Source organism: Eleginops maclovinus, chromosome 9 (genome assembly GCF_036324505.1).
Source record: "Eleginops maclovinus isolate JMC-PN-2008 ecotype Puerto Natales chromosome 9, JC_Emac_rtc_rv5, whole genome shotgun sequence".
Classification (NCBI taxonomy): domain Eukaryota; kingdom Metazoa; phylum Chordata; class Actinopteri; order Perciformes; family Eleginopidae; genus Eleginops; species Eleginops maclovinus.
Window position 1 is genome coordinate 3139154 of NC_086357.1, and position 26607 is coordinate 3165760.

Consider the following 26607-nt stretch of genomic DNA (forward strand, 5'->3'; position numbering starts at 1 on the left):
AACAACAGCAAGGGACAAGCACTTTTGCTGCCTTCAAGGTCAGTCGGAAATATTTAATCTGGCACATATTTTTTAAGGTCAGTATTTTTATTGGCAATTGATTGATTTCGTTTTTTCATGAACATCGCATTGATTGAAATGATAGACAACATTTCCTAAATTAGTCATATTCCGTTTCTTTGGACAATCCTTTAGTTAAATCTTAAATAAATAGATAATAAACTCTATTCAACATAGGATGAATTGTTTGATCATAAAGATGACTTGTGATTTTGCGTTATTAGTATTTTAGAACACATACACTGTGTTATTATTTCGTTGTAGTTGTAGATTTTGGTCTGCACTATTTATAATATTACAAATAATATTCATAACATTCAAATACATTTACAAGTTTCATCCAATTCTAACTGCAAAGAGAAACAGTCCCACTGGTAGATTCGGATGTAATGTAATGTTTAAACGACCAGAAACAGGTACATTTTCAAAGTGTATTTTGAATTTCGAGGTCAGATAGAGAACCTAAAAGCATCATTTGAGGACACCGCACCTTCCTTGTTTGCACTGCGCATGTGCTTCAGCTTCCGGACTGTGAGGACTTTAGCCGCTCCTACTCGGCTTTGCGAGCAGTGCTCTGGAGGGCGGTGGGTGGGGAGAACAGCGTGCAGCGGTGATGTCAACAACATCGGTCAGTGGGTCAGCCGACCGGGTAATGAAGATGCTTGAGCTTGTAACCGAACCTCATACAAACAGACAGTTATTGGCGGTAATTCATTTGTCGGACTATTTTCATCACCAGACATTTATGGTTGAAGGTTAAGAAGATAACTAACAACTAACGGTAGCCCATGTTAGCTAGCGCGAGCATGCTAGCCATGAGAGGGAAATGAGATCAATGTTATTCGGCTAACAGCACAGGCCGTGTCGGGCAGAGAAACAGCAAGTACTCGTGTAAGCATGGATATTTGTTTGAGTTTAGGCGGGTGCGGTTACATTATTGAAACTAATTCAAAAAGGAGAGAGAAACTGGTTATTCTTGGTGTTATCAGTGGTGTTATTTCCGTGGGGAGCTGAGTAAAGCCGGTGTGCTGTTATCACAGCTATAAATATCCTTGTTCTTATAACGTAAAGATTGCATTATATCCTTGGACACAGTGAATTTGTGTCCGGTTGTCGAAGTCATCTTTAATACATTTTTCTTTAATTGACAAGCAGCAGCGCCTCTATGTGTTACAGTGCTGGTGATAGTGAGTGTGTGGTGAGTGATGGGGTTGCAGACTGACAGCACGTCATGTCAGGTGAAGCTGGCATCATATGAGTGATACAGTATTAAAGGGTGCATTGCATTTTATGTAACTGTGTCCCTTTTTTCAAAGACCTGTCTCACTTGGCCAAATATATTCTTAAGTTTCTTCCCCAGCAAGCAACTTGGTTTTTATGTAGCACTTTTTTGTCAATAACTTTTAATATTATATTTTCTTTTGAAGCACATTGAATGTACGTTTGTGGCATGAAATGTGCTTAATAAATGAACCGACTGGCTAAAATCTCTCTCTTGTTCCTGTCTCAGAGAACCTGATGAATCATGATCACCACAGAGTCTGCCAGGGAGTTCCAGGCCAAAGAGCGCAAACACAAAGAGCAGCTGAAAAGATGTTTATCATCTGCATTATCTGCAGACCTTGACAGGTAAGGCATGTGACAGTATGCACTGAACTGGGTGTAATCTTTGATCAATGGCAAATGTCAGTAACAAAGAGCTATGTCTTCAAGTTTTCCTAAAGCTGTCAGAGAAATGCGGCGCTGTCAACTGGAAAATCTATTTTCAAAGCAGATTCTGTCTGCGCTGCTTGCCACGCCTGCAACTTCTTTTCTCAACTCAAAGAGCCCATTCAAAGGGGCAGTTCAGAAACTGTAGTACTCAGTTGTTAAAACTGTTTTATTGTATCCTCTCCGGCCCAATAAGAGATTATAAAGTTACAAAAATAACCTTGGTGATCACATGGGGTTAATCTTACTTTTCTTGACCAAACCTTCTTAAAGAAATAGAGGAAGAATACTTGCATTGCAAACTGGAGTGATGGGCTTTGAACAACCTAAATTATAATTTAGGGGCAGGATAGCTAAGATTAGTCTACGAAGTCTATAGTCAAGTGTTTAAGAGCATGAAACAAAAAGTCTGAATATCTTGGCCTCTGCTAATGCATTACATTTGACCTTCCTTTTTTAATCTGTCTCCTTTGAGTGTCCAGTCTTTATGTACAATATTGAATTAACCTTTACCTCAACTCTAAGTTTACCTCAGAGGAACATTTCCTGGAAATGACTTTCCCTTTTTACAATGACCTTTACTTATGTTATTAAGCTTTAAATAAATGTGATAATATTATAAAATGGTCCTACAGTTTTTTCGCCATGTTCAAGATAACACTTTCAGAGGCATTCATTTTAATATGTACAATAGCTACAGCATAGTTTGGCAATTAAATAAAATACAATAAATAATATGAAATTAAAGCCTTTGAAAATTGAATCTTAATCATACCATACGAATAAAAGCTTACAAAAGCATTTCCAGAAGAAAAGTAAACATCTACTTAGGAAGACCACTGTTTGAAAACTGTTGATGTAAGCTAATAATTGGTGCTTAAGTTAAGATTTATTTAACTATTTTATCTAAAACTTTCCAAGGTCAGGAATCCTGTAGAAAACTATAGAAGGCCCTCGGATAATAAGACTATACAACTTGGCAAGCAGCAAAGTTCCAGTAAAGTTCCCCCATGAGAAACATGGATCTGTGCAGGTCATTGGGTTTTATCTGACGGGATGTAAATGTCCTTGTTACACTAGTGGTTCATCGGTCTGGGCATACTTAATCAGACGGTAACAGTTATGGACATAGTTAGAACTTGTACATACCGCACTATCGGTCTTTAGCTGAGGCTTCTGGGTCACACAGATCAGTCGTTGAGGCGCAAGGAGAGATAATGATGGTGAAGAAGAGACGCATTGCCTCAGAGTCAGTGTGCGCCTGAGAGGGAGAAATAGGCCATCAGATTACTCTTTGAACCCAGCAGATTTTAGAGGTTGGTTAGTTAAGAAGGCCTTTGTTCACTTCTGTTCATGTATAGAGTAAAGAATCCGATTTCACACTCTAACCAGACGTTCAGCGTGAGTCAGATTGAACTACAAGGAATTTACATGTTAGAACAAATGCTAAAGCAATACGTTTGTTTTGAAAGAGAAATACAATGTGTAAAAAACCTCACAGTTTTATGAACATAATAGGAATAGGATGATTAACTAATATAAAAGTAACGAATGAACACTTATGTTCCTCAATGACTACTTAATGCAACAGCCCTGTCCCCAGTGTGTAAATGAATGTATGTTTAAACTATCCTATATTGGATATAAGGTGCATAGCATCCATATCATTTGTCTTCTTCTATTTTTAGTTTATTGCACAACAGGTTGATCCAATGGTGACCTTTTATGAGTTTAAAGATAGACACAAAACCCCAGCCTCTCATTGGTTTAGGTACAGAGGTATTGCTTTTGTAAACCCAGTCTCAAACTATTGAAATGATCTGGTGCAATCTCTTCATTAGAACAGATACTTATTAGTAAGGACAAAATTGATAACACAGTTCGCTCCAGGACAGTGCAAGAAATACAACTAAAACTAAACTGGGAGAATGACCTCAGTATTGAGATTGGGGATAAGGGGTGGAATGATCTCAACCTTTCTGGCTGTTTTACTTTACTTGAACTTCAATTTAAGATCAAGCATAGATGACATATTACCCCAGTGAGACACAATACAATGAACCCAGATTTATCAACATTTAATACGTCCAAAATAATAGCCACATGTTCACTGTTTATTAGAATGTGTATGTATTCTGAAATGTTGGGCAGCAGTGGCTCAATCTGTAGAGACTTGGCCTTGGGAAAGGTAGCTGGTTCACATCCCCATCGGACCAAAACAGAAAAATAACTGGAGGACTGGTAGCTGGAGAGGTGCTAGTTCACCTCCTGGGCCCTGTCGAGGGGGCCTTGAGCAAGGCTCCGAAACCCCAACTGCTACCAGGTGCCCGCTCCTGTGTGTATTTGTGCTGTGTCTTGTAAAACAAAAAATGCCTGTTTATGTGTGCTTATATACTTGTACTGTGTGTGTGTGTGTGTGGGGGGGGGGGCGGTCTTTATCAAAGATATTAACCTTTTCATTTTCCATTTACTACTTACTTAGGACCTGATCCTACGGCCAAGTGCAGCAGGGCTCTGTGGTCTGGCATGGGGACAATAGATGTTTTTATTCTTATACATATTATTTAATGTCTGTACATTCGTGATAAATGTTGTAAATGTCTGTGTCACCCATCATGTCATGTTCTGTAAACCTGATATAATAAGCAAAGGCTTGATTATATAAATAATGAGTTATTGTTTTTTTCGTGTGTTTAAGTTTAATTAATCAAAAGCGATTACAATAAACTCAGCTCAACTATGTTTGCTTACAAATGTTCAACATGGTTACAACCAAAGTTTTTTGTGTTTGTGTTTTGTATGACGATAGTAACTCAGACACACTGATGCATGTTTGAGACACAGTTAGGAAAGGTGAATTTGAGGGCACTGCGAGCGATAAAGTGTTGTTAAATCTTTCCCCAGGTTGCTGCAGGAGGAGCTGGAGGCGGATGTCTCTCTGTATGCTGGGTCCGGCTCTCTGCAGGCCCACAGAGCCGTGCTGTTGGCCAGAGCTCCTCATGTGCTGCAGGGCCACAAAGATCCCAGCAACATCTATCTGTCTGGATATGATCTGTCCGGGTTAAAAGATTTCCTCAGGTAGGCAGGATTTCTAAATACAGCTTCTGTTTATGTTGCTGAGGCCTCTTCAAGTTGAGATACTTTATGTTATTTTAATATACTATGTAGTTTTGGAAATGGATGGTTGTATACAAATTATTTTTTTTGGGTTGATGTTTGGAACCTTCCTATAACCAAAAATAGTGAATAGTCTTCTCGTGTATGCCTTACCACATGTATCTCAGGAAATAATGATCAGAATGTCACCAAATAAATGTTTACATAGACGCCACAAAATATATATATATATATATATTTATATACAGTATGTTTAAAACAAATATTTCGCATTACCTTTTTGCATCACTGTAATATATACACTCTAACACACATGAAATAGGAAATACAAAATCCAGTCACAGAAAAAAATATGTTATCTTTTCAAACATGGAAGTTATTTGACTTTCACCCTCTGCAGTCTCAAACCCCTAACAGCTAAGCAGTGCAGCTACATCCAGCAGTAGATCCTAAAATCCTTTAAACAGCCATCGTTTTCTAAAACTAAACACAAGACAAAACATCTCTTTTTCCTTTGTTTTACCTGGGGTAGGTGGATCTCAAAAACAAAAACCTTTATAGGGGGGTTTGTGCTTTCTAGGTGAAGTAAGGAGACATGCATCTTGTCTCTTAGTGCTACAGTTGCACAGCCTGTCCAACAGAGGGCGCCACGCACACCCTCTTTAACCTGCAGGATAAGAATCTGCTGGTGTTTGTATGTTTCTCTCAAGGAGCATCTCAAATGCTGCAGCTATTCAATAATAAATTGCAAGTCACATTTGAGTTTCAGTGCTGAGACACGCAAATCCCAAGGTGTTTGCGGGTTTGTAATCATTTTAGAGAAGTTATTTCCATCAAGGCTTTGCAGTCTTGTGATCCACTGATGTGCGCCTGGGTCTCATTAGCAGTTTCTAATTATGGCTAGAAGAAAGAGTCGTCCTTCTTTCACTACACTACCATTAGCTCTCAAAATTAATTTTAAGCTCCTATTATACATAGTAACAAAAACTTCCCTGTGTTCAGGTTACCAGGCATGATGGAGACTTTTGGCATACTTAGGCATCCTATTAAAAAGATTCAATATTATTTGGAAAGATAAGTCAATCAGAAATTCATCAATTATTCTGATGTGTTTGAGTAACTCATTTTGCTGCTTTTCTATCCAGTGCCTTCTTGAATTGTATATTTTAAACTGCCATACCAACCAGAGCAGTTTTAGACAGTTGGTTGGATAATTCAAGCAATCTAAATCTACTTATGCTGAAGAGCTTTTTGACATTCATCAGTTGTCTGGAAAAGAAAAATGATCATTTAACAAACAGTTTCTATGACATGGTCACTGTGGATTTAAAGTACAACATCAAACAAAAATACAATAATAAAAATGAAGGGTTCGCAGCACTGCAACTACAAACAAAAGTAAGTAGTGCAGTAGTGTAAGTATGTATGAGTAAGTGTTGGAACACATGGAACCAAGTGGTCCAGCAGCATCATTGTCAGATATCCACAGAAACATAAGTATGACCAGCATAACATTGCAATCCAAAAATGTCAACAAAAACATCCAGCAGCAACAACATGGACATCATCCAGGCCTTACTATTCTTTATGCGCAAAATCCATCCGTTTCTCCTGAGTTTAGGATGCTGTGGAGAGCGTGATGTTTGTATCTGTGTGTCATGACTAAGGGGATCTGAACAGGTGCCAGAGCGTAGGGATGACAAGATAGAATTGTCCCTGTTTTCCAGCTGAGTGTTATATAGAACAGGCTGCTCTGCGGGACCATCGTCATTCTGCTGTTTGTGTTTACTTTTTTAGATTTTATATACAAATGCCATAGGGACTTATGAGGATGTGTTTCTATGTAGGATTTGTAGTAGATGGCCGTCAGGGAGCATGAAACTTGGCAGGTTGCAGAAGACTGAAAAGTGTTTGCACTCATCGGCGCCCTTTTGGCTTTGCATCAAAAAGGATATTGTTACTGATGATTAAACCAATGTATATTATACATATTTATACTGTATCTGATAACAGATTCCACACAAATATCTAAACACTATTGGCTTGAGCAAGGTGCAAAATAGCTGATGACAGGTCTTAATACATGAATGTGTTAAATGCGTGGACCTTACTTTACTATGTAGGTGTGTCACGATTCCTTTTCTAAAAACAATGCCAATCTTCTCACTACACTACTTTAAATTATTATGCAAAAGATATGTTTTTATATTAAGTGATAGTAGAGGAGAAAGGGAGATGAGGAATGACGTGCATCAATGGTCGGACCTGAACCGGGAAGGTTTTTTATTGTCTGCACTTTAACGGCTGGGTTGCATTACCTCACTCCCTTGTTTAACACACTTCAGACCAAGCCAGGATGCCACAGAATATTACAAAGCACTCAGGGCGCGTTCTATAACAGACTGTTAGTAACTTCATTAGGTTTGGAGCCACTTCATAAAATGCTTCATTGGGAAAAAAAAGGAAACCGTTTGCAGTTCAAATGTATGCCTTGTCACTACAGTCACAATGCGTCAGGGGTTGTTATTTAGCATGAAAGGTCTTGTGTTGATTAACCTTTTGGAGTTTCCCTCTGCAGGCGCGTGTACACGGCACACCAGAGCATGCACTCGGCTGAAATAATCCCAGACCTGGACAGCTCCGTGCCAGAAAGCACTGCTCCTCACCCAGCAGACCTGCGTACTTCCTCTGACTCAGGTATACACGCTTCTCTATAGAGGGTTATTGTAGGTTATGTGACCTATCAGGCCCCCCCCCTGTCCCCATCCCCCTTCTAAACATCATGTTATCTCAGCTATAATCCATTTAAGAGATAATCCCATTTGGATTCCTGTTGTCGTAACTGCTCATTTCAGCATGGCCATCACACAGATACTTTGTAAAGTCACAATTTGCTGGGTTATAAGTTGAGTCCAAACTACGGCCCGATGGCAAACTGCGGCCCGTGGTCCATTTTTAGCCCGCAGCAAATTCTAAAAGTATTTAGGGTTAGTGAGTGGCCCAGTCCTTTTTGTGTGTATGAGGCCTTCCGTGAAACAAGTTTGGACACCCCTATAGTAGAGGGGTTCACTGGTCGATAACTCACACGTATCACACTCAGAGCCTCTCTCTCTGCCACTCTCCCTCCCTCCCCTTCCTCATTATCCCTCTTTACCCCAGACGCTGTTCTGGAGCCAGCCTCAGGCCTCGGAGCTGACTTGCTGGATCTGTACCAGCGGGGGGAGCAGTGTGACATCACCATCCAAGTAGCAGAGCAGGTCTTCTCCTGCCACAGGTAGAGCTGCTCCCACTGCCACCTCATTCATACATCTGGAACCCACAAACATAGTTTTTCTTAAGAATACCATCACACGGGTCCTGCAAGATGTCCAGCTCAGTACAGCCGGTGAGAAAACACTTCAGAGGTCGCACGTTTGCTGTTGACTCGTGGCAGTGTGGAGCAGTGGTGAGTGGTCATTTTGTGATGCAGAGGTTGTAGAAGCTGGTGGTAACCATGGAGACAGGTTTCTCCCAACTCATGCTCAGGGGAGCAGCAAGCAAAAGCTTGTCAGAGAGAGGAAGCCGGGCCAGTTTTCGGTTTCTCTGCAGCAGGGATCTGTGTGACAGCACAGGGTTAGCTGAAGCAGGGGTTCTCTACTGATGCCCAAACTGCTTCTTTACTTCCAATTTATAAGAGTTTCTTAATACGCATTATCCATTTCACAAGAGAAATATGGCCATTAGTGATCAACACACTGAACAATGTACTTCCTTATTCTTCATGGCTTGGATTAAACAGGGTGATGGATATAAGGTCCAACTTCACTGAATAGCATCACACAGCTGCTGCAGATGTGTAGGCTGCACATCTGGGATGTCAAGCTAACCCTCCACCACATCCCTAAGGTGCTCTATTGGATTGAGATTTAGTAGTAATGTTCCAAGATGATTTGAACTTTCAGATGAGTGTGTCATCCTGCCAAAAGTATCTATAGGAAGATTGGTATACTGTATGTCATATAGGGATGGTCAGCAAAAATACTCAGGTAGGCTGTGGTGTTCAGCCCATAGACAATAGAGTGATGCAGTGATGATGTATTTTAGTAGGGCGACCCGAAAGTTAGCATCTCAAATGTTCCCTCAACAAAAGCAATGGGATTTTTGTATTGGTCTTCAGAATATTACAGAAAATAAGATCTGTGAAACACATTTATGATACCTACATTTCTTGTTCAGCAGGATAATCTCCACCTTATAACACCAGATTATGATTTTGTAAGAGTAAACGCAGTTGGCGGAAGTTAAAAGCGAATGTTACGCAAAGCTAAATGTGGCTAATGTTCGGTGTGACTCTTGACACTTGTTAGCAACTGCCATTGTTATGACCTTCAGACTTTCACTGATGCTGGTGTGTTTTAGGTCCTAGTGTAAAAAGTGAAAATCTCTTCTGCTTTTTTTAAACCACAAACTTATTTCAGGCATTTCACTGAAGACTAAATCAAAAACCAGTAAGGTAACCATTAGTTCTAGAATGCTGACTCATTTCTGGGTTGGCCATTCTTCTGACCTCTGCTTTCAACAAGGCTCCTGTGGAACTGACTAAATGCATTGAGTAACTATCAGATGATAGAGCAGATATTTGCCTGAAATAGCAGTTGAATAAGGGCACCCAATAATGTGGATGATATTTAGCACACTAATTCATAATTCATGGTTGGTTGTGGTCTTTTCATGGGATTTAGGGACAGGTTATTTCCATATTTGTGTACAAGTGCTTTAGAGGAAGGGAGAATACAAATTTCCAGGGACTACAAAACACACAAACATGTTTTGTTCTCCTGCTTGTCATTTTCAAACCGTTTAAGTACACACAAGCCTGCCATATGATATGTAAAATATTAACGTGGCGGGTTGAACTGACTTGCGACTGGCTGCTTTACTGGGTTTCTAGGGCGATCCTGTGTGCGCGGTCCCAGTACTTTCGAGCCATGCTTAGCGGGAGCTGGATGGAGAGCTCCAGACAGTGCATCACTCTGCAAGGGTAAGACTCAGCATGATCCTGCAGCAGGTCACACAGATCCATAACACACCTCCGCTCCTGCTCTGACTATCCCATATTTCATACCTGTTGATTTACTGCATATGCTAAATGCATTATTCAGGCCTAGCAGCAGAGGTGGCTTTGTACAGTATGGGGTTCACTCAAAATGGCGTGTTTTAACTCCAGATATACACATAAACACACACACACACACACAGCGACCCACTGCCAGTGGAATCTGAAATGGCTCGCTCACATTTCTACCAAGCGACGTTTGCTTCATTGTCTTCTGTGTCTACTGCCTGCTGAAGGGCCTCCCCCCCAGCACCACCGCTGGCCACTCCCCCCCCCCCCCCCCACACACACACACACAGCATCTTTCAGAGCGGGGAAAGGCAAATGAAGCCCATTTTTTCCTCCGGGGATAGAGGTGCCGCTCGCCTCAGCATCACTGATCTGAGGTTAACGGGGGAAGACGTGTCGGTCAGAATGGAGAGCTGCGGCGTTGGTGTGCGTGCGTGCGTGCGTGCGTGCGTGTGTGTGTGTGGGGTACTATAAAGTGGCCCTCGGGCTGCAGTCACGAGGATTGAGTGCTGCATGATATATGGATTCTGTTCACAGCCTTCTCAGTCGTGTTGGCAGTATAGACAGAAATCTACACACATGCATGAAGTCAGAAAGAAAATAAATACACTGTCATTTTCTACAATTCTGTATGTTTAAGAATAGTTTGGATTCGCGGGTTGTATGAGATACTTATCTATAGTCAAAGTAATACAGTATCCTGCTGGTTCTCCTGTCAGTTTCTCCAGAAAGGAAGCGCCTCCATCTAGTGTGGGTTATACACTGACCATGTACAAGTACCTCATACACCCCCACCTACAAAAAATCCAATCTGTACCTTTAACTTTAAATCTTAACAAATTGTTTTATTAACCTTTTCCAGCTTAGGGCCAGATGAGATGGAAGTCCTGCTCCAGTTCATGTACGGAGCCATAGTGGATTTACCACCTGGAGCCAGTGCCAGGTACTGTATGAGACCAGACACAATCAGAATGCAGATGCAGAAAACAAGCTGACCTGTGTTCGGTGTCTCCTGTCCCACAGTCAGGTGGTGTTGGCTGCAGACATGTTGGGTTTAGAGGGACTGAAAGACGTGGTGGAGATGGTTCTGACCCGAGACTACTGCCGCTTCTTCCCCAAGGTCAGCTTTCCATTATGAGGGATGTTATGATGGACTTCATAGGCTTTTTCTCTTTCTATGTGTACTGTGTGTATGTAGCATTTCACATTTATTCTGCTGCTATCGGTTGCGTTTGTTAGGGAGTATTTTGCTTTGGTGTTTAACCTTTGACCTCGTTCATAATTTTCTCCTTCCTCTGTCTCTATTCCAATGGCATAGTTCTTGTTCCTTGGGGGTGCTGTAATCTCCCTTAAAGAGGGGCAGCTTGGGCACTTTGTTGATGCCAGGTTCTGACCGAGCACAAGCTGACCTGAGATTAGTTTATTGTTTAGGGACATCTAGAAGCCCTTCTTATCTGGAATGTAGGTTCCCTGATGTACATTGTTATCCAATGTGCAACAGCTTTACTTAGATTCAGGGTCCATATTTGTTTAGTCTGGCGACTGAAGAACGTTGGTTGTCCATTCGGAACTGGTTAAAACCTGGTATTGTAGTAGAGTTCTTCAGAATTGGTCGGGCAACCGCTCTGTCAACTCGTAGCTGCAGCAAATGTCTTGTCAATTCTCCGGCCGTTAACGTCATAATAAACCTTCAGTGTTTGCCATCAAAGTTCCAGCTCTCCCGTGTCTCTCTGAGTTTTGCCTCCATTGCTCCAGAAGTATCATCACAACGTTCATTTAGCCACTGTCGTCCACATGATCAGTAAATAGCACCTCATCGAGCGCTGGCCTCAGGTCATGTGCAAAGTTGTTCAAATAAGTTTTAAATCTGGTAAAGCAGGCCACTGGTATTGGCAGATGCCCTGAGTGGGAACTGCAATCATTATCAGCAGAGGAAATGTTGGATCGATGCATCCCTACCTGAAAGGCTGTTTAGTCACCTGCCAATAGAGAGTGATTAATCATCCACCTAAACTCCATAAAGTCTAAGTTATTGTTATCTATTTTTCTGCATTCTTAGTTCAGGAAGATCTTCACTGGAGATTTAAGTGTTTTGCAACCACAGTCAGCCCCATATGGTCTGGTTCACAAAATAAATGTTGCTAATGATATAATGACGCACACACACAGCTGTGTGCAATTATTCACTTAGCGCCAGGAATGGAGAACAACAGTGAAACATATAATGTTTAAATGTGAGCAGGAGCAACAGAACTGGACGGACGAGGTGCAGAAGCCTTTTTCTAAACTTCAGTCAAGGAAGGGAAACCTGAGAGAGAGAAAACAAATTTGGGAAGAGAAATCCCAGTCTGTCATTGCTGACTTTTCAAAACACTGCTGTTCTCACTATAAAAGATAGCAATCATTTGATTCTAAGTTTGTGGTTATTGGTGCTTTTGTAATTGGGCTCATTAGCATAGAGAAGGGCAGGCCAGTTTTCCTCCAAATGTATACATTCTCTCTCTCTCTAAATGTAATAAATTAATAGACAATATTTGCTTGGCAGCACCCTGGGGGCTGCTTAAGAAATTAACCGTTTCCTTTCTGTCTTATTTGTGAAGGTGCCTTCCAAACTGCGCAGCTCTTCAGTGTATACACCATTAGAGTAGTGATGTCCTCCAAAACAACAATGATTTATCACTATGTGTAGTATCACAGCTGAAATCTCAGAGAACAAATCCTATTGTAATTCCTGTGGCTTTACACGTGTAGATTGAGTATGGTGTGTGCTTCTTCATCGTTAACAATAATGCTCTTTCTATTTTTCTCCTGTGTTGGCAGCCGATTGACGGGGTTCAGAGAACAGTTCTGGAGTGTCTGTCGCTCACACACGCGTTAGGCCTTCAAAACCTCCACCTGCTGTGTAAGAGGTGAGTGTCGGTTTTTGCTTTTTTTTATAAATGTGTTAGAAATCTGAAATGCATTTCGAGGAGACACTACATACCGATAATTGGTCCTATCATTTGAACAGTCGTCAGAGATGACCTTTACAGATGCTTGTGTAAATGGAAAGAAGTGCAGAATATTCCAACCTTGCTACTTTGGCTTACATCAGCATCCTGTTGCTAGGTAACCAGCATGTGGGTTCATACTTGTGTTATGAAATAGCCTTGGGTAGGGGTAACATGCTTTAATGTGATTCAATGCACCACTTTGTGGAGTCAAATGAATTCCTTTTAGATCCTTTAAAGCAATTACTCCTCAGACAAGGAAAAAGCTACAGAAAACATTTGTTCACATCGGTACATTGATTATTGTTTTGAACCTTTATCATGTAGAATGTAGATGATGATCGTTCTTAAGGGTCAAGGCATTTCTCAAGTTACAGACAGAAATGCATGGCCCTACATTTAGTAGCTTTAGTACGCAAGTGGATCTTTAAATTTCAGTTCGCTGCCCGGCTTTTATCCCTTCCCTTACTGTGCATTTGTTCACACACAATCTCAGAACGTTTCACTTCGAGATCTCCTGTTGCTGATTCTGTAGGCTAACTAGCTATGATTCGTGCGCTAATGCAGTGAGCTGGCAAGAAGTGTATAATGTAGGACAGGGAGATAGGATGTGTTGAGCTGGACTGTGATTTGAGTTGGTGTGGGGGGGACATGGCCTTGTCGTGTTGTCTCTGCTGAGCCTGAGTCACGCATGTATGGCAGTAAATCTGACTCCGCTGCTCTGTGCAGCAGTGCGTTACTGACCTTCTCCTCCTCACTCACTCAGTTGTTCCCTCGAGCACAGCTCTGCTGATCGCTGCCTCCAGCCACACAGACTCCTCAGATACGCTGCAGCAAACTTAGAAAAGGACTTTCTGCTGATTGTCCTACAACTAATCTTTCATTTTATTGACTGATTCATCTTCCAATTGTTTTATAGATTGATCAATTGTTCGAGTAAATGTCAGAAATGTCCCAATTCTGCACATTTTCTCAGTCAACCATGCTTTAATGTTCAAAAATCCCTTTATTTTTGTCATGCAACTCTTTTCACCCTCTGTCTGAAACCAGAGCCCAGACTGCTCTGATTGGTTAGCTGGCTGGCTCTGTTGTGATTGATTACAAAATATCTCTTCCCCCTAGCCTATCACGTACAATGTGTTGAAGCACTAGCCAACAGAAGTGCAAGGGTTACATAATGATGTCAATATGTTACAGAAGTAAACAAAGGGTTGGTGGAGAGAAACTCCTTCTGGAGGTAACACAGGGATTTTAGCATTTACATGCACCAACAACTATATTACACACTACAGTAGAGGAAAACCAGAAAAAGCGAAGAGCCTCTTTAAGTATCTTGCTATGTCAGTCCAAAACTCAAAGATATTCTCTTTTAATATAATGCAAAACAAACTATAGCATGGAATTTCCAAACATGAGGGGGTAAAACCTGCATGTAAAGTAACTGATTATTAAATGGTTTATTGATACTCCATGATGTGTGTTTTCAGGTGGGTTGCTGATCATTATGTGAAGACCTGGTGTGAGAGAAACTTTTCCCTCTTGTCTCCTGAACTCCAGGCAGCCTGCCTAACAGCTGTAACTGAAACCATGGTGAGCCCCTCCCTCCCTCAGTCACCAGCTGAACTGTATGCATGTAATCGCACAAATACCATCAACCCATTCTCCAGTGTTTTTCCACAGGAAGGAAATCCAGACTTAATCTAATCAAGGATGAACTTTGATTAAATTCTCAGTTATTAAAGAGGGACTCATTGAGGAATATAATGTAGATGTAGACAGATGGGGAGTGAACCAGCCGTGTAATTGATAATTGAATTTCGGGTCTGTCTTTCATCACCATCTAAGAGCTGGAGTGCATTCTGTGAGTAAAGCAAGTGTACTATTGTTCAGTCTTTGCCAGTATTGAGATTCAGAGCTGGCCAAGAACCATTACACAATCCCGGGCCTCCCTCTACTGATCGATAGGTCCTGGAGAGCAGTAAAGACTGCAGTGTTCATTCGACTTGAGTTCAACCACGGTTTAGACTGTCTTTAGCTGATAGATGTTTCCATTCAGACTGTGCAGAACGCAGTTACCATGCTCTGTGGCACCGAGCAGCTGATTGGCAGTCTCCCAGAAGTTAAATGGGCCCAGCAGGTGAGGAGTCTCGCCACGCAGCTGCAGGAGGAGAGCCTGCACGTCATTGTCCAGCATCTACCCAATGTAATCCGAACCCAGGCCTTTCAGGAGCTTCGCAGGGTAAGGGCATGTTGGAGCTGAGTCTAATGCTCTGCTTTACTGTATCAAACATATTCAACTTCGGTTTCTATGTTATTTCTCAGAGGGAAGAGGTTACCCGTGAGCCCACATTGTTGAAGAAGCTGTGTTCAGCTATCAGAGAGGGTGCCTCTGTGGACAACTGCTGCGATCTTTTTGCTGCTGTGTACCTTCTGTGTGGAGATGACGGGGAAGAGGACTCCCTCCTGCAGCAAGGAGGGAGGAAACAAGAGGAGGTGAAATTAATCAGTGTGTCTGTATTTCAAAAATGCACATGAGGCTTTAAGGCTGGGCTCACACCTGTTTGTTGTGCGGTTTCCCTTTTAGTCCAGTTCCACTTTTGGTCTTCTTACCAAACTCTGTGTAATGTCTACTTACAATCTTTTGCCATAGATTTGAACAACTCTTCAAAACCACTAGTAAAGGGAAGTGAGGCTCCACTCCCAATCCCAGTGCAGTGCAACTTCTATCAGTCAGGACTCTAATAAGTCACTTTGAATCTTAAACACACTAGCGATAAATTTGTTATGTTTCAACCCCAGATTTTATCGTCCCATGTTTTGGTCTAGGTGAACTATATGGACTCAGGTTTTTGAAATTGCTCCAGAATTGAGCAAATGTGCTTCACAATGAATTCCTTAGGGTCCATTCCTCTCTTTAAATGTGTGTTCACTAAAAGTGCAGGTTTGGCTACAGACAGGCTCAGATTAATACTAGAAAACAGGGGCCAGGTTGAAAAATACTGTCATAAGTCACCTTTTAAAAAACCACAATGTTTATTCTTTAGTCTCTAGTCCAATCCTCCAAGCTACAGGTCTAACACAGCTTAAGCTCTCTGCTATAAATGTTCTCTCCCTGTCAGCTTGTCCCTCCTTCAACTCAACTGTAAGCTTTGTTCAATATCTGTGCAGATCATTTTGAGTCATATCTGTCAAACAGTTAAGAGACTAACAAAATGTATTGAGTTGAGCAGGCAGGTTAAGCTCGTGAGATGACTTCCAGGGAAAGTGACCCGGCTGCTGAGTTAAAGCTCATAACCCCTGTAAATACGGTACAGTATGGCAGAATGGATTAGGCTGAGGGAGACTGTGACGTGTGCCAGCAGCCTTCACTAATCTGTCTGTGTGTGTGTGTGTGTGTGTGTGTGTGTGTGTGTGTGTGTGTGTGTGTGTGTGTGTGTGTGTGTGTGTGTGTGTGTGTGTGTGTGTGTGTGTGTGTGTGTGTGTGTGTGTGTGTGTGTGTGTGTGTGTGTGTGTGTGTGTGTGTGTGTGTGTGTGTGTGTGTGTGTGTGTGTGTGTGTGTGTGTGTGTGTGTGTGTGTGTGTGTGTGTGTGTGTGTGTGTGTGTGTGTGTGTGGGTCAGTGCAGCCGAGGAGCTGGAGCTGGCTCCTCCCTAACCTCCCAGCCCTGTTTTCATAATCAGGCGTGGAAACAGGAGAGTGGGCATCAGCCACTGACATCACTGATTTCACTCAAGGGAGCTCAAGTGCATTCTGCAATGGAGACAGAGGGGGAGGGAGGGACAGAGAGAGGGAGGCCAAGGGAGGAGGGAGGGGCATTTGTTGCCATGGTGAAAGGTTCTTCAAGCAGCTGCTGATTCGCCTGTGCTGTAGCGCACCCCTTTCTATTCTTCTCTCTCTCCTCTGTGTTACCGCCAGCCGTTCAGGCAAGAGATTTGTACGCTGCGCGCCCGCCTGTGGACCTTCCTGCTTCAGACCTTTTACGCGGTCCGCCACACGCAGGGATGGGAGACCCTTTCTTCCAAACACAGAGAGAGGATACTAGCAGGTAAGGGAGGAAATCCTCGCTGTGAGCGCTTCTCTCTGAGTCACGGAGATTCATGCTGCAGTGTATGTATGTATGTGTGTGTGTGTGTGTGTGTTTTTTTCTCCTAACCCAGCCTGGCGCTGCGCTGAAGCCGTGGCTCTGCATCATTAGAGATGAAGCAAAGCTCTTAGTGCATGCAGGCTGATTTAATACCTAATGGCTTTTTTCTACACAGCTGTCGAGGCACTCTTAACCCATTTAGTGTGTATTTTTTGCTTTATGTGAGCTACCTTTGCACCAGTCTCTGCGAGATGAGTGTCGTTAACATGGCATTGCACCAGACACGCCATGCTTGTTTTTAAAGGGTGGGAGTGAGGGCTGGATTCCTGTCTATGTGGGTCTGATTGAAGCCCCCACAAATACAATTAACATGCTGTTTCCTCACTGTTGGGCCACCGATGTGCTGAAATGCACTGCATGAATAATTTATTCAGCTGGTGTCAGCCTGTGCCTATTACTGGTACATTTGTTGCCACTGAAATCGGATTCCAGAGATTGCATGCAAGCATAACAAATGTATTTCAGTGAATGTGGGCAAAAAAAACTAAACGTAATCAGGATTTAAAATAGTTTCTGTATAAAGCATAGAAAGGGCAGCGCTTTGCTTGAAATATCATGTTCGATCAATCCGTTAATGAAGTGATTGTTTCCCAATTTTCAAAGGGTAAACACAGAAATGGAAATTTGTGAATGAAAAAAAATGGCTCCTCCAACTCATTAAAAAGACCTAGGCATCTTCCTTTAAAACAAATCAGTGCATCCCTTTTTGTAGCTGGTATTCTTGGACTGAATATATAATAGATATTGATTCGCATGCATAATACTTTCTTTTTGATGATCATTGCTCTTCCTTTGATCCTCTTTTCACAGATGCTATTGATAAAGGGGACAACCGGAGACTTGGTAAAAAACCTGTATTCACTAGCTCACAGGTAACATTCCCATCCAACCATACGTTAACATTTATTTGAACTCTTTTTGTTGTTTCAGAAACTAAACATGTTCTTGGCAAATCAGATTTGCACATTTTTGAGTTTTGCACAAGTTTGTTTAATCCCTGCGAGTCTTTACAGTGTGTGGTCATCAGATGCCATACAGTGTCTCATAAATGCCCCACCCTCACAGCACAGACATACAGTGTAAAACTAGCAGCAGGGCCTCTGTAAACAGATGCTGAGATAAGCCTGGCTCAGGTGATCCTCAGAGGCGTTGCCAAGGTGTGAGGTGTGAGTGGTTCAGAGCAGCCACACAGTTGTGATTAATTGAAAACTTTGTCTGTTTTTAAGGATATATGTGCACATTTTCTGAACCTGCAGGACACAGTTCACAGTTGATTGTTCAACTTACAAAAGCCAGTTTGATAAGTGACACACGAAGCAGAAAGAAAGAGGCAATTCCTTCCCTTAACTTCTGATGGCAAATCAACTGTTTAGGATAGTAAATAAAAGACAGGCTATATGAACTGTGTTAGTCTATTTAGTATTTAGCACAGACTATAGAAATCTCCATGGACTGATTTCACAGTTGATGTGAGTCAGCCTTTTTTTTGTCTTATTCTCCACTAGTTTATTGTAATCTGCTATAATGTCATTCAGTTTCACACACTGTGGTTATTTGCAGCTTAATCCTGGTTTACAGTTGCATGACTAATATGGTTATTTCTTTATCCTGCAGCCAAGGGCTGTGAAATGCCCTTCATCTGCACCTGAGAGTCCTCCCGTGCACAGGACCCAGAGGGTGTCTGAAAACACTACCTCTTCCTCCCATAGTGCTGCATCAGCCATGAAGTCTGATGGACTGGGGACAGCTAGCAAGCCAGGAGAGGGTCAAACATCCAAGGCAAAGAATACAAAAAAGCCCGGGGAACGTAGTGCAGCAGCAAAAGCAAAGACAGCATCAGTTGGCACACCGGTTGTGAATGGCACTGGAGCTGCAGGGGCCAGACGTGACGTAACCAACGGCCCCAGAAGCTCTCAAGGTGCGAGAGAGCAGGAAAAGAAACCGAATCCAGGTGCACGACCTAAAATATCTCCCCCGAGCTGCACATCTACAAGCCAGCCAAGTGTAACCAAGACTCAGAGGACCTCGACAGTAAAGGCTGACAGCTCTGTTGGCACCTCCCAGGCTCAGCCCAGCACCTCGTCCACATCAGGCAGCGCCTCGCCAGAGAACAGTGCCAGCAGCCCTCGTAATGACACTACAGGTTTACTCTTTATTCACTTCTTCTCATCTCATCATCATGACCGACACCAATTACAATGTTCCCTGTAGTCAAGCAGAATGCGAACGCAGACTGAGTAGTATGATGAATTGTGTTATGGCCAGGAGGGATTTTTGGAAGATGATGGCAGGAATGTTGACTTATTAGCGAACGAAGCAGCCTGCAGGCATCAGTGCACAAACTCTGAGCAGAACAGCAGAAGTCATAGCAGCTATCACACAGAGGGGGAATGATCACTCTGTACTTCCGTAGGGGGGCTCTTCATCTGATAGTTTAAGGAGGTGGGGTTATTCTCCACTGATACAAGTGTTCAGTGCTCGTGTTTGTCCATGAACCCCACACTGAAAGTTACTCTGAGGTCCGCTCACCTACAAATAGCACATTACCCTTCCCTGCTACCCTGAAGATTATTCATTTCGGAAATCAAGGTTTCATATGTATCTGACTAAGTCTTATTTGATTCATCTCGATGCTATCTGCCTGACACAGTATGGTTCACAAAAATCATGCAATGTTTTCTGTGTTTAGGTGCGAAGCCAAAACACCAAACTAAGACAGGGGTCAAATCCACACTGACAAAACCTGCTCAGAAACCAGATACAACGAAGATCAGCAGGTGAGCTCTTCCTTTGTGGTTATTATCAGTGTGCTTTCTTATTCGCTTCTTGTGTATTTAGTGAAATGCTAGGTGTAACGTTTTGTGCTGTCCTTGTCAACTTCCACATGGACGTTTTGGATGCTCGCCGGGTCCACCCTGAAATGCCATTCTACGGTTGTTATGTAACTCAATCTCACTCAAGTGAAGTTAGTGTTTCAAGAGCAAGTCAACAATCTAAGCTTTTTGGTTAATTTCCTGTTAATAAGCCAATATTAATGAAATAGCTTTTTATAACTGTTCATAAGCCATGCTGAAAAACAACAACAACTTCCAACTGGAGAAATGTCTCATCTCTGAGACGGAAACGCTGTGTTTTGCTTACCCCTCAGACTGTGTAGCATTCCATAAATTATATATGTCAGACCTACGCAGCCCCAAGTACCAAGGTGCAGCGGCACTTCGTCAGTTATAAAAAAATGTGGCCTATGAGAACTCATAGGGTGGAAATTTGACTCATCTTTTGTAAAGTACAAAACACATAACAGAAGGACAAATACGCAAAGAGGGAGCGCGAGAATCCTCGAGTACAGGATGTCGGCTATCCAGAAAACATCACCATTGTCCAGATCACAGTTATTAACAATGAAATGATTTAAAACATTCAAACAAGAGAAATTAATCAAACCGAGGCCAGGCCAAGTTGCAACATGAGCTCAAAGACAATATATCCAAACCCATTAGCTCAGAGCATTCAGGGCCTAGAAAGCAAAACTGAAAACTGTCAGGAGGCAAAAGCAGTTTTGTAACAAATTCTGACAAGGCCTTTCTTCACCCTTCAAAGATGTTAAAAATATCCTTTTTACTAAAAATGTGCATCATTCAAACTGGGAGCACATCCATTTTTAACAGCCTCCCTGCAAAAAAACCATGTAAGTTAGCCTAACAAAAGATATTGTTGTTGCATCTTTGGATTGTTTTGTAAAGAAGCAGATGGTGCAGGTAACCGTTAATCTATCTTGTATTGAACTTCTGGATTTGTGTGCTGAAAATAAAGATGCTCTGGTAGATTAAACTCCCCTCCAACCTGAATTTACGTAGCCAGAATAATCCTTTGTACATCGAGTATTTTTTAAACATGGCCCTGTAGTATTAGGTAATGTAGATTCTGTAAACCTGTCCTCAGTGAACTCACTAAGATGTCAGATAATATGATCCCTGTTTCTCTTGTTCCTCCTACAGTTAGATTGAGTTACAATCCAAGGTAGAACATCCTTCAGAAGTACAAAAGTAACAACTTGAGATTCTTTGCATTCATAATCAGTTCATCTCTGAGACGCTTGTCCTTGACAAAACGGGAAAACCACTCTGCTGCCCCCCGCTGGTGCTAAATATTAATCCATGATTTCATTTCTCTGTGGCCCTTTAAATATTTTTAAAGATGAAGTGAACCATCAACTATGTTGTGTTTTTGTTTCCATTTATCAATAGCAGTCCTACCAACAGGTCCAGTGCTAAAGCCAAGACTAGTGCAGCAGAGAAAGCGTCTACAGGAGCAGCAAGAGCAGAAACCAAGGGAAGAGGCACGCCAGACCATGGTGAGATGTTCAAAGTCTGCTTCATTTACATATCTGTCAATAGACTGTACAATGTACTAATATTTGATTCTGTCTTTGGGTTAGTCTCCAAGCATGGATCCAAAAAGCCTGCTTCCCCCAGGAAAGAAGACAGCAAGGACGGGTTGAAATCCTCAGCCCCAGACAAAGCAGCCAGTGAAGCTCCAAAAAAGAAGACCACAAAACCTGCTTCGGCAACTGGAGCCTCAGCTAAATCAAGTGCTAAACCACCAAAAGCCTCTTCGGCCTCCTCAAAGCAAACTTCAGTGGCAGCTGCCAAGTCCGGACCAAAGCCTACGGAGAAAGCTTCTCCAAAATCTGCAGGAACTTCCAAAACCTCACCTGCTACCAAGAAATCAGGAACTAAAGGAAAAGAGACAGTCAATGGCAAAGACTGTAAAACTGAGTCTGCGCCGACAGAAAACCTAGGTGAAGCTGCAGTGCATAAGAACACAGAGGTAGAACTCTCTGATCAGCCTGCAGCACAGCCAACCAACTGGGGCCAAGAGGATTCACTTAGCCAGCAGCATCTCCAGAAGACTGAAGTACTGACTGAAAACTCTAACTGTTCACCAGCAGCTAGCAGCACCACTCGTGTCAAATCTGCTAAGGCGGACACTTGCAAACAGACTGAAGGGTTTAAAGTGAAACCTCCTCCAAGCGGGGTCATCAGCGGAGGGCAAGTTCATGAGGACGGCTCCAGAAACTCTCAGAGAGATACCGAACGTCTCGTAGACACACCATGCAGCGTGGGCAGCACTGGCACCCCCTTAGAGGACTCCTGGAGCGCCGTCCACCATCAGGTCAGCCCCGAGTCTGAGACCTGCAGCACACACACCACCTCCTCCGACGACATTAAGCCCCGCTCGGAGGACTACGATGCCGGCGGCTCACAAGACGACGACTGTTGCTCCAACGAAAGAGGCGTTTCCAAGTGCGGCACCATGCGCTGCCACGACTTCTTAGGTCGCAGCAGCAGCGACACGAGCACCCCCGAGGAGTTGAAGATGTACGAAGGCGGTTCGGGGCTCAGAGTGGAGGTGAGGCTGCGGGGGCGAGAAGCGGAGACCACCAGCGAGGAAGAGGGAGCAAGACAGCGTCCTCGCTCCTGGTTGCACCGAGATGAGCTTCCCGTAGAGGAGGAGCACTCCGAGGTGGACGCAACAGTGACTGTGAAAAGCGTCCCCGACCACCAGCTCTTCTCTTCCTCTGAGGAGGAGGAAGAAGAAGATGAAGAGGTGACGGAAGATGACAGATCTGAAGTCGAGGTGATTCCGGGTCAGGCCCCGTTGCCGCCAACTGAATCCTCTCCAAACTTTCAGGGGATCATCAACCTGGCTTTTGACGATGACGCCGCTGACCAGGATAACGATCAGGCTGACTACCAGTCCACGGCTAACTTCCGCCGCTCAGTATTGCTCTCTGTTGACGAGTGTGAGGAGTTGGGTTCAGAAGAAGGCGGCGTCCAAACGCCACCTCAGCAGCCCAGTGAAGGTGCGACTCCCTGTGAAGTTTTCGAGTGTGACTCATCAACTCCTCAGACCAATTTGGCTCCAACCGAGGACCAAAAGATCCACCTGAAAGGCCATTTTGAAACTGCTGACACAACGCACAAAAAACCAGACAAGGAACAGGAAGATAAGTCCTCTGTGTTCCTTACAGAGCTCCAGGCGGAGAGTAACAGAATAAAGTCTAGCGTTCCTCTCCTGGATGCTGACGTGAGAGACCTGCCTCCCCAGGAGCGCCCATGCCACCTGGATCTCCGGCACACAGAACAATACAACGGAGGGTCGCGCAAAAATCACACCAATCCCACAGAAACCAAGAAAGCTGATTTACATCTAGACTTAAAAGAGCCTCAGCAGACAGGGGACTCTCCTGTACATGCTGCACAATCTCCAGCAGGTAATGTATGATCTACGGACCCATTATAGACCCCAAATTCACCTCCTATCCCCAAGGTATAGTTTATCCCTGCAAGATTCATCCTCCTCTGCTCCAACTGCAAGACCTTACCCACACCCAACATGTACCTATCCCTCTTTCAGAAAAAGGATATAGTGTAGTCCCTAAATATTCACACCAGTTCAAATTCAAATGAAATCACTGGTCATCATTTCCACCCATTGATTGTGTAGCTGTTGTAAATTTGAATTTGCAACAGCTACATCCTTTTAAAGATAAAAAAGGTCTCCTCATAGTAAATACGCTGTACATTTTGAAACAACTGAACTACCTGTAGTCAGAGGCATCTAGGCCTTGGTAAGTCAGTTTACACAGAAGAAGGGGAAAGCAGTGTACATGTCACTGACACTGATGTTATAAATTGTATTTGTGACATTAAAAAGAATATGCCTTGTGACAAGGCCTCTTAGATAGTTCTACCAATGCACTTTCATGTACATACAAATCACATTTGGTTATTGTTGTCATTTCTTTTATGCAGCATTTGGCCTTTTCAGAGCCATAGAGAATTTGACAAATGTGATGGTGCTATAAATATAGTTTTAAAAATCAATTTATCATTGCTAAATTAATTTTGTTGGTATTATTAAAATTGTGTTTCCTAAAATTCCTAAAAAAGAACCCATTCCAAAAATTACCGTCGCTCAGGAGATCTAAAAGTTTTATTTGGTTTGTTGTAAAGGATAAATTTGTTTGGCTTTTCATTCATTAAACCATCGTCATTCTGGGAAAGACAAACATATATCCAGAAGCCATTTTTTGTTTGTCTTTTGACTCCCCATTGATGGTGTTTTGTTTACAGCGATTAACGAACATCTATAAATAACATTCAAAGTGTTTGTTGATGTGAAAATGCGATATGTAGCATCTGACATCAAGGTAAAACACAAAAATAGTTTAGCTGACTTCTTATCAGAAAAGGGGAATATTTCCCTTGCATTTTCTTGCTGATCATCTTTATTTCTATTCATGAATGTACCTGAGTTTTGTGTTTGCTTTTATTTTTGTTTTGTTTTTTTTGCACTACACACATGCATGCCTGAATTAAAACATGTCATCCCCCTCTGCCATCCACCATTTTGATGTCTTTTTTTCTCTATACTCCCATTACCTCTTGTCATACCCAATAGACTTAAGTCTAGATAGACGTCCACTTTTAAAAAACACTGTGGTTTGTTGTCTATGAGCTTTTGTTCAGTAGGCTTGTGTAGTGTCAGTAGCCTCCTCTGTAATGTGTGTGATGTCTCTTGAGCAGTTCTCATAGTCCTGCCATGTCTCTCTTTCTTCACTATCATATTTAGAAAAAGAAATCCTGCTGCACCATTACTGAGGGTATATCCCGATGCAAACATGTAAATTACTTTGTTTTTAATATCAAACAATGATCCATCTTTTGCCTTTTTGCAATTGTAAAAAAATAGAAAACACAAAGAATGTAAATGGAACTCGGTGGTGTGCCATCTTTCTGTGCTTCTAAGTAAAGCACTGTTTGTTTGCATTTTACGTTTTTGTGACAAGTCTGTTCATTAGGTCTGCCCGTTTAACGACCTGCACGAAAATCTCAAAACATATCACTGTTAGCTACTGACACATGCAAAGTTCACTGGTGCTGGCGATGCATGGCTTACTTTGTTTAAAAAGGTGGACAAAGAGATGCATTCAGATTCCTCTGTGCATTACCTTTAAGGCAACTGTATTCACCTAGCATCCATATGTTGAAGTAATGTTTTAAATCAAGACTTTTAAATTCTTCATAGTGTTGCCATTTAACCAACCATATTGTGACCATCAACATCACTGCTTTTATAATGTGTATAACTCACCAAACTTCACTGGATTATCTTTTAAGGGAAACGGTTGCATTAAGGGTAAACATTTAGTAGTCACTGTTTTATCAAACTAGGCAGTGACTACTTCCTGAAATGTAAAGAAAAGGAGTGTGAAGGAGTGAATCAGTTTGTCATTTTGCAGTATTGTCAATTGTTTTTAGGGGACAATGGTTGTGACAGATCGGATCAAACCTGCAAACATGACCGCCGACCATCCAAAGCCCTTTCTCCCATTTACGAGCTGGATGTGGGAGAAGCCTTCGAGCAATGCTCGGAAAAGGACAGGGATGTTAAATCGAAGGCAGAGCAAGAAAAGCAAAGAGAGGACGATGAAATGAGCAATGAGTTTGCAGAACGGGACTGGAGCATGCTCAGGCAGCTCCTCTCAGACCACGAGTCCAACCTAGGCATCATAAACCCTGTGCCTGAGGAGCTAAACCTGGCCCAGTACCTTATCAAGCAGACTCTGTCCCTTTCACGTGAATGCCTGGACTCTCAGGGCTTCCTGTCCCCAGAGAAGGAGACCTTCAAACGCTGGGCGGAGCTCATCTCGCCCATGGAGGATTCCTCCACCAGCATCACTGTAACAAGCTTCTCCCCAGAAGACGCTGCATCTCCACAGGGGGAGTGGACCATCGTGGAATTGGAAACACATCATTGACTGCTCACACAGAGGAGAAGCTGCAGGACAGTTGACACCTTCTCTGTGAACTTTGAACCTCTGAATATTAACTTTGTCTTAATTTATTCTTATTTAATCATATGCTGTCTCAAACATTGTTATTTTTTTTTCTGGATTCTGCAGAACTCTCCTTATTTGCATTCCCCATCATGCTCTCAGTGGACTGTTTTTTGACACAAACGGGATGTTATGCATGCTAATATTTTTTGTATGTCTGTTTAATTAATGTTGCTTCACAGCTCTAGAAAAGAATAGAGTAAAGAAAAAAGTATTTTTTTTCTCATGGCAGTCTTCTGATAATATGGTTGACTAAAGTTTCTTAAAGAAAAAAATAATAATGGCCTACTGGCTTGCATTTAATGTCATATTGAAAATAAAGATTTGTGTTTATTGAAAAATGGAAAGTGTTTGTCAGTGACAAGTCATAGAAACGTGTTCTTTTTTCAGTTTTCAATGTAATTCTGTTAGTTAACCTTTGTTTACTGATCAGGCTTGCTAAAACTTGATTATGTTATTACTTAGACCTGTGCTTATCATGCTATGACATTAGTACAGCTTTTAAATGCACACAGGAATCCTAACCTAATTTCCGAATAACAAATACAAAAAACTAAATTATGAAACGATATAAGGTGC

General features: G+C 42.3%; 1 protein-coding gene across 6 annotated transcripts; it reads left to right on the top strand.

Annotated features, from left to right (window-relative positions):
• Positions 1-613: 613 nt before the first annotated feature.
• btbd8 (BTB domain containing 8) lies at positions 614-26369 on the top strand. Of its 6 annotated transcripts, none has more exons than XM_063891074.1 (19): positions 614-709; positions 1571-1689; positions 4675-4848; positions 7466-7584; positions 8047-8161; positions 9818-9907; positions 10854-10934; positions 11015-11111; positions 12812-12900; positions 14469-14571; positions 15038-15220; positions 15304-15474; positions 16895-17024; positions 17934-17995; positions 18738-19266; positions 19813-19900; positions 21371-21477; positions 21562-23400; positions 25451-26369. In XM_063891074.1, the coding sequence occupies exons 2-19, from the start codon at positions 1586-1588 to the stop codon at positions 25948-25950; spliced, it is 4581 nt and encodes a 1526-aa protein (XP_063747144.1). In that variant the 5' UTR covers positions 614-709; positions 1571-1585; the 3' UTR covers positions 25951-26369. The 6 variants fall into 6 exon arrangements, with proteins under 6 accessions (XP_063747144.1, XP_063747145.1, XP_063747142.1 ...); XM_063891075.1 differs by having other exon boundaries at positions 667-688; XM_063891072.1 differs by having other exon boundaries at positions 668-766.
• The last annotated feature ends 238 nt before the right edge of the window (positions 26370-26607 follow it).

Bases quoted from the DNA above. Each gene is read 5' to 3' on its own strand.
- btbd8 (XM_063891074.1), top strand. From the start codon at position 1,586: ATGATCACCACAGAGTCTGCCAGGGAGTTCCAGGCCAAAGAGCGCAAA. The intron at 4,849-7,465 runs GTAGGCAGGATT...TTCCCTCTGCAG, and splicing joins GGGTTAAAAGATTTCCTCAG to GCGCGTGTACACGGCACACC. The intron at 14,572-15,037 runs GTGAGCCCCTCC...GTTTCCATTCAG, and splicing joins CAGCTGTAACTGAAACCATG to ACTGTGCAGAACGCAGTTAC.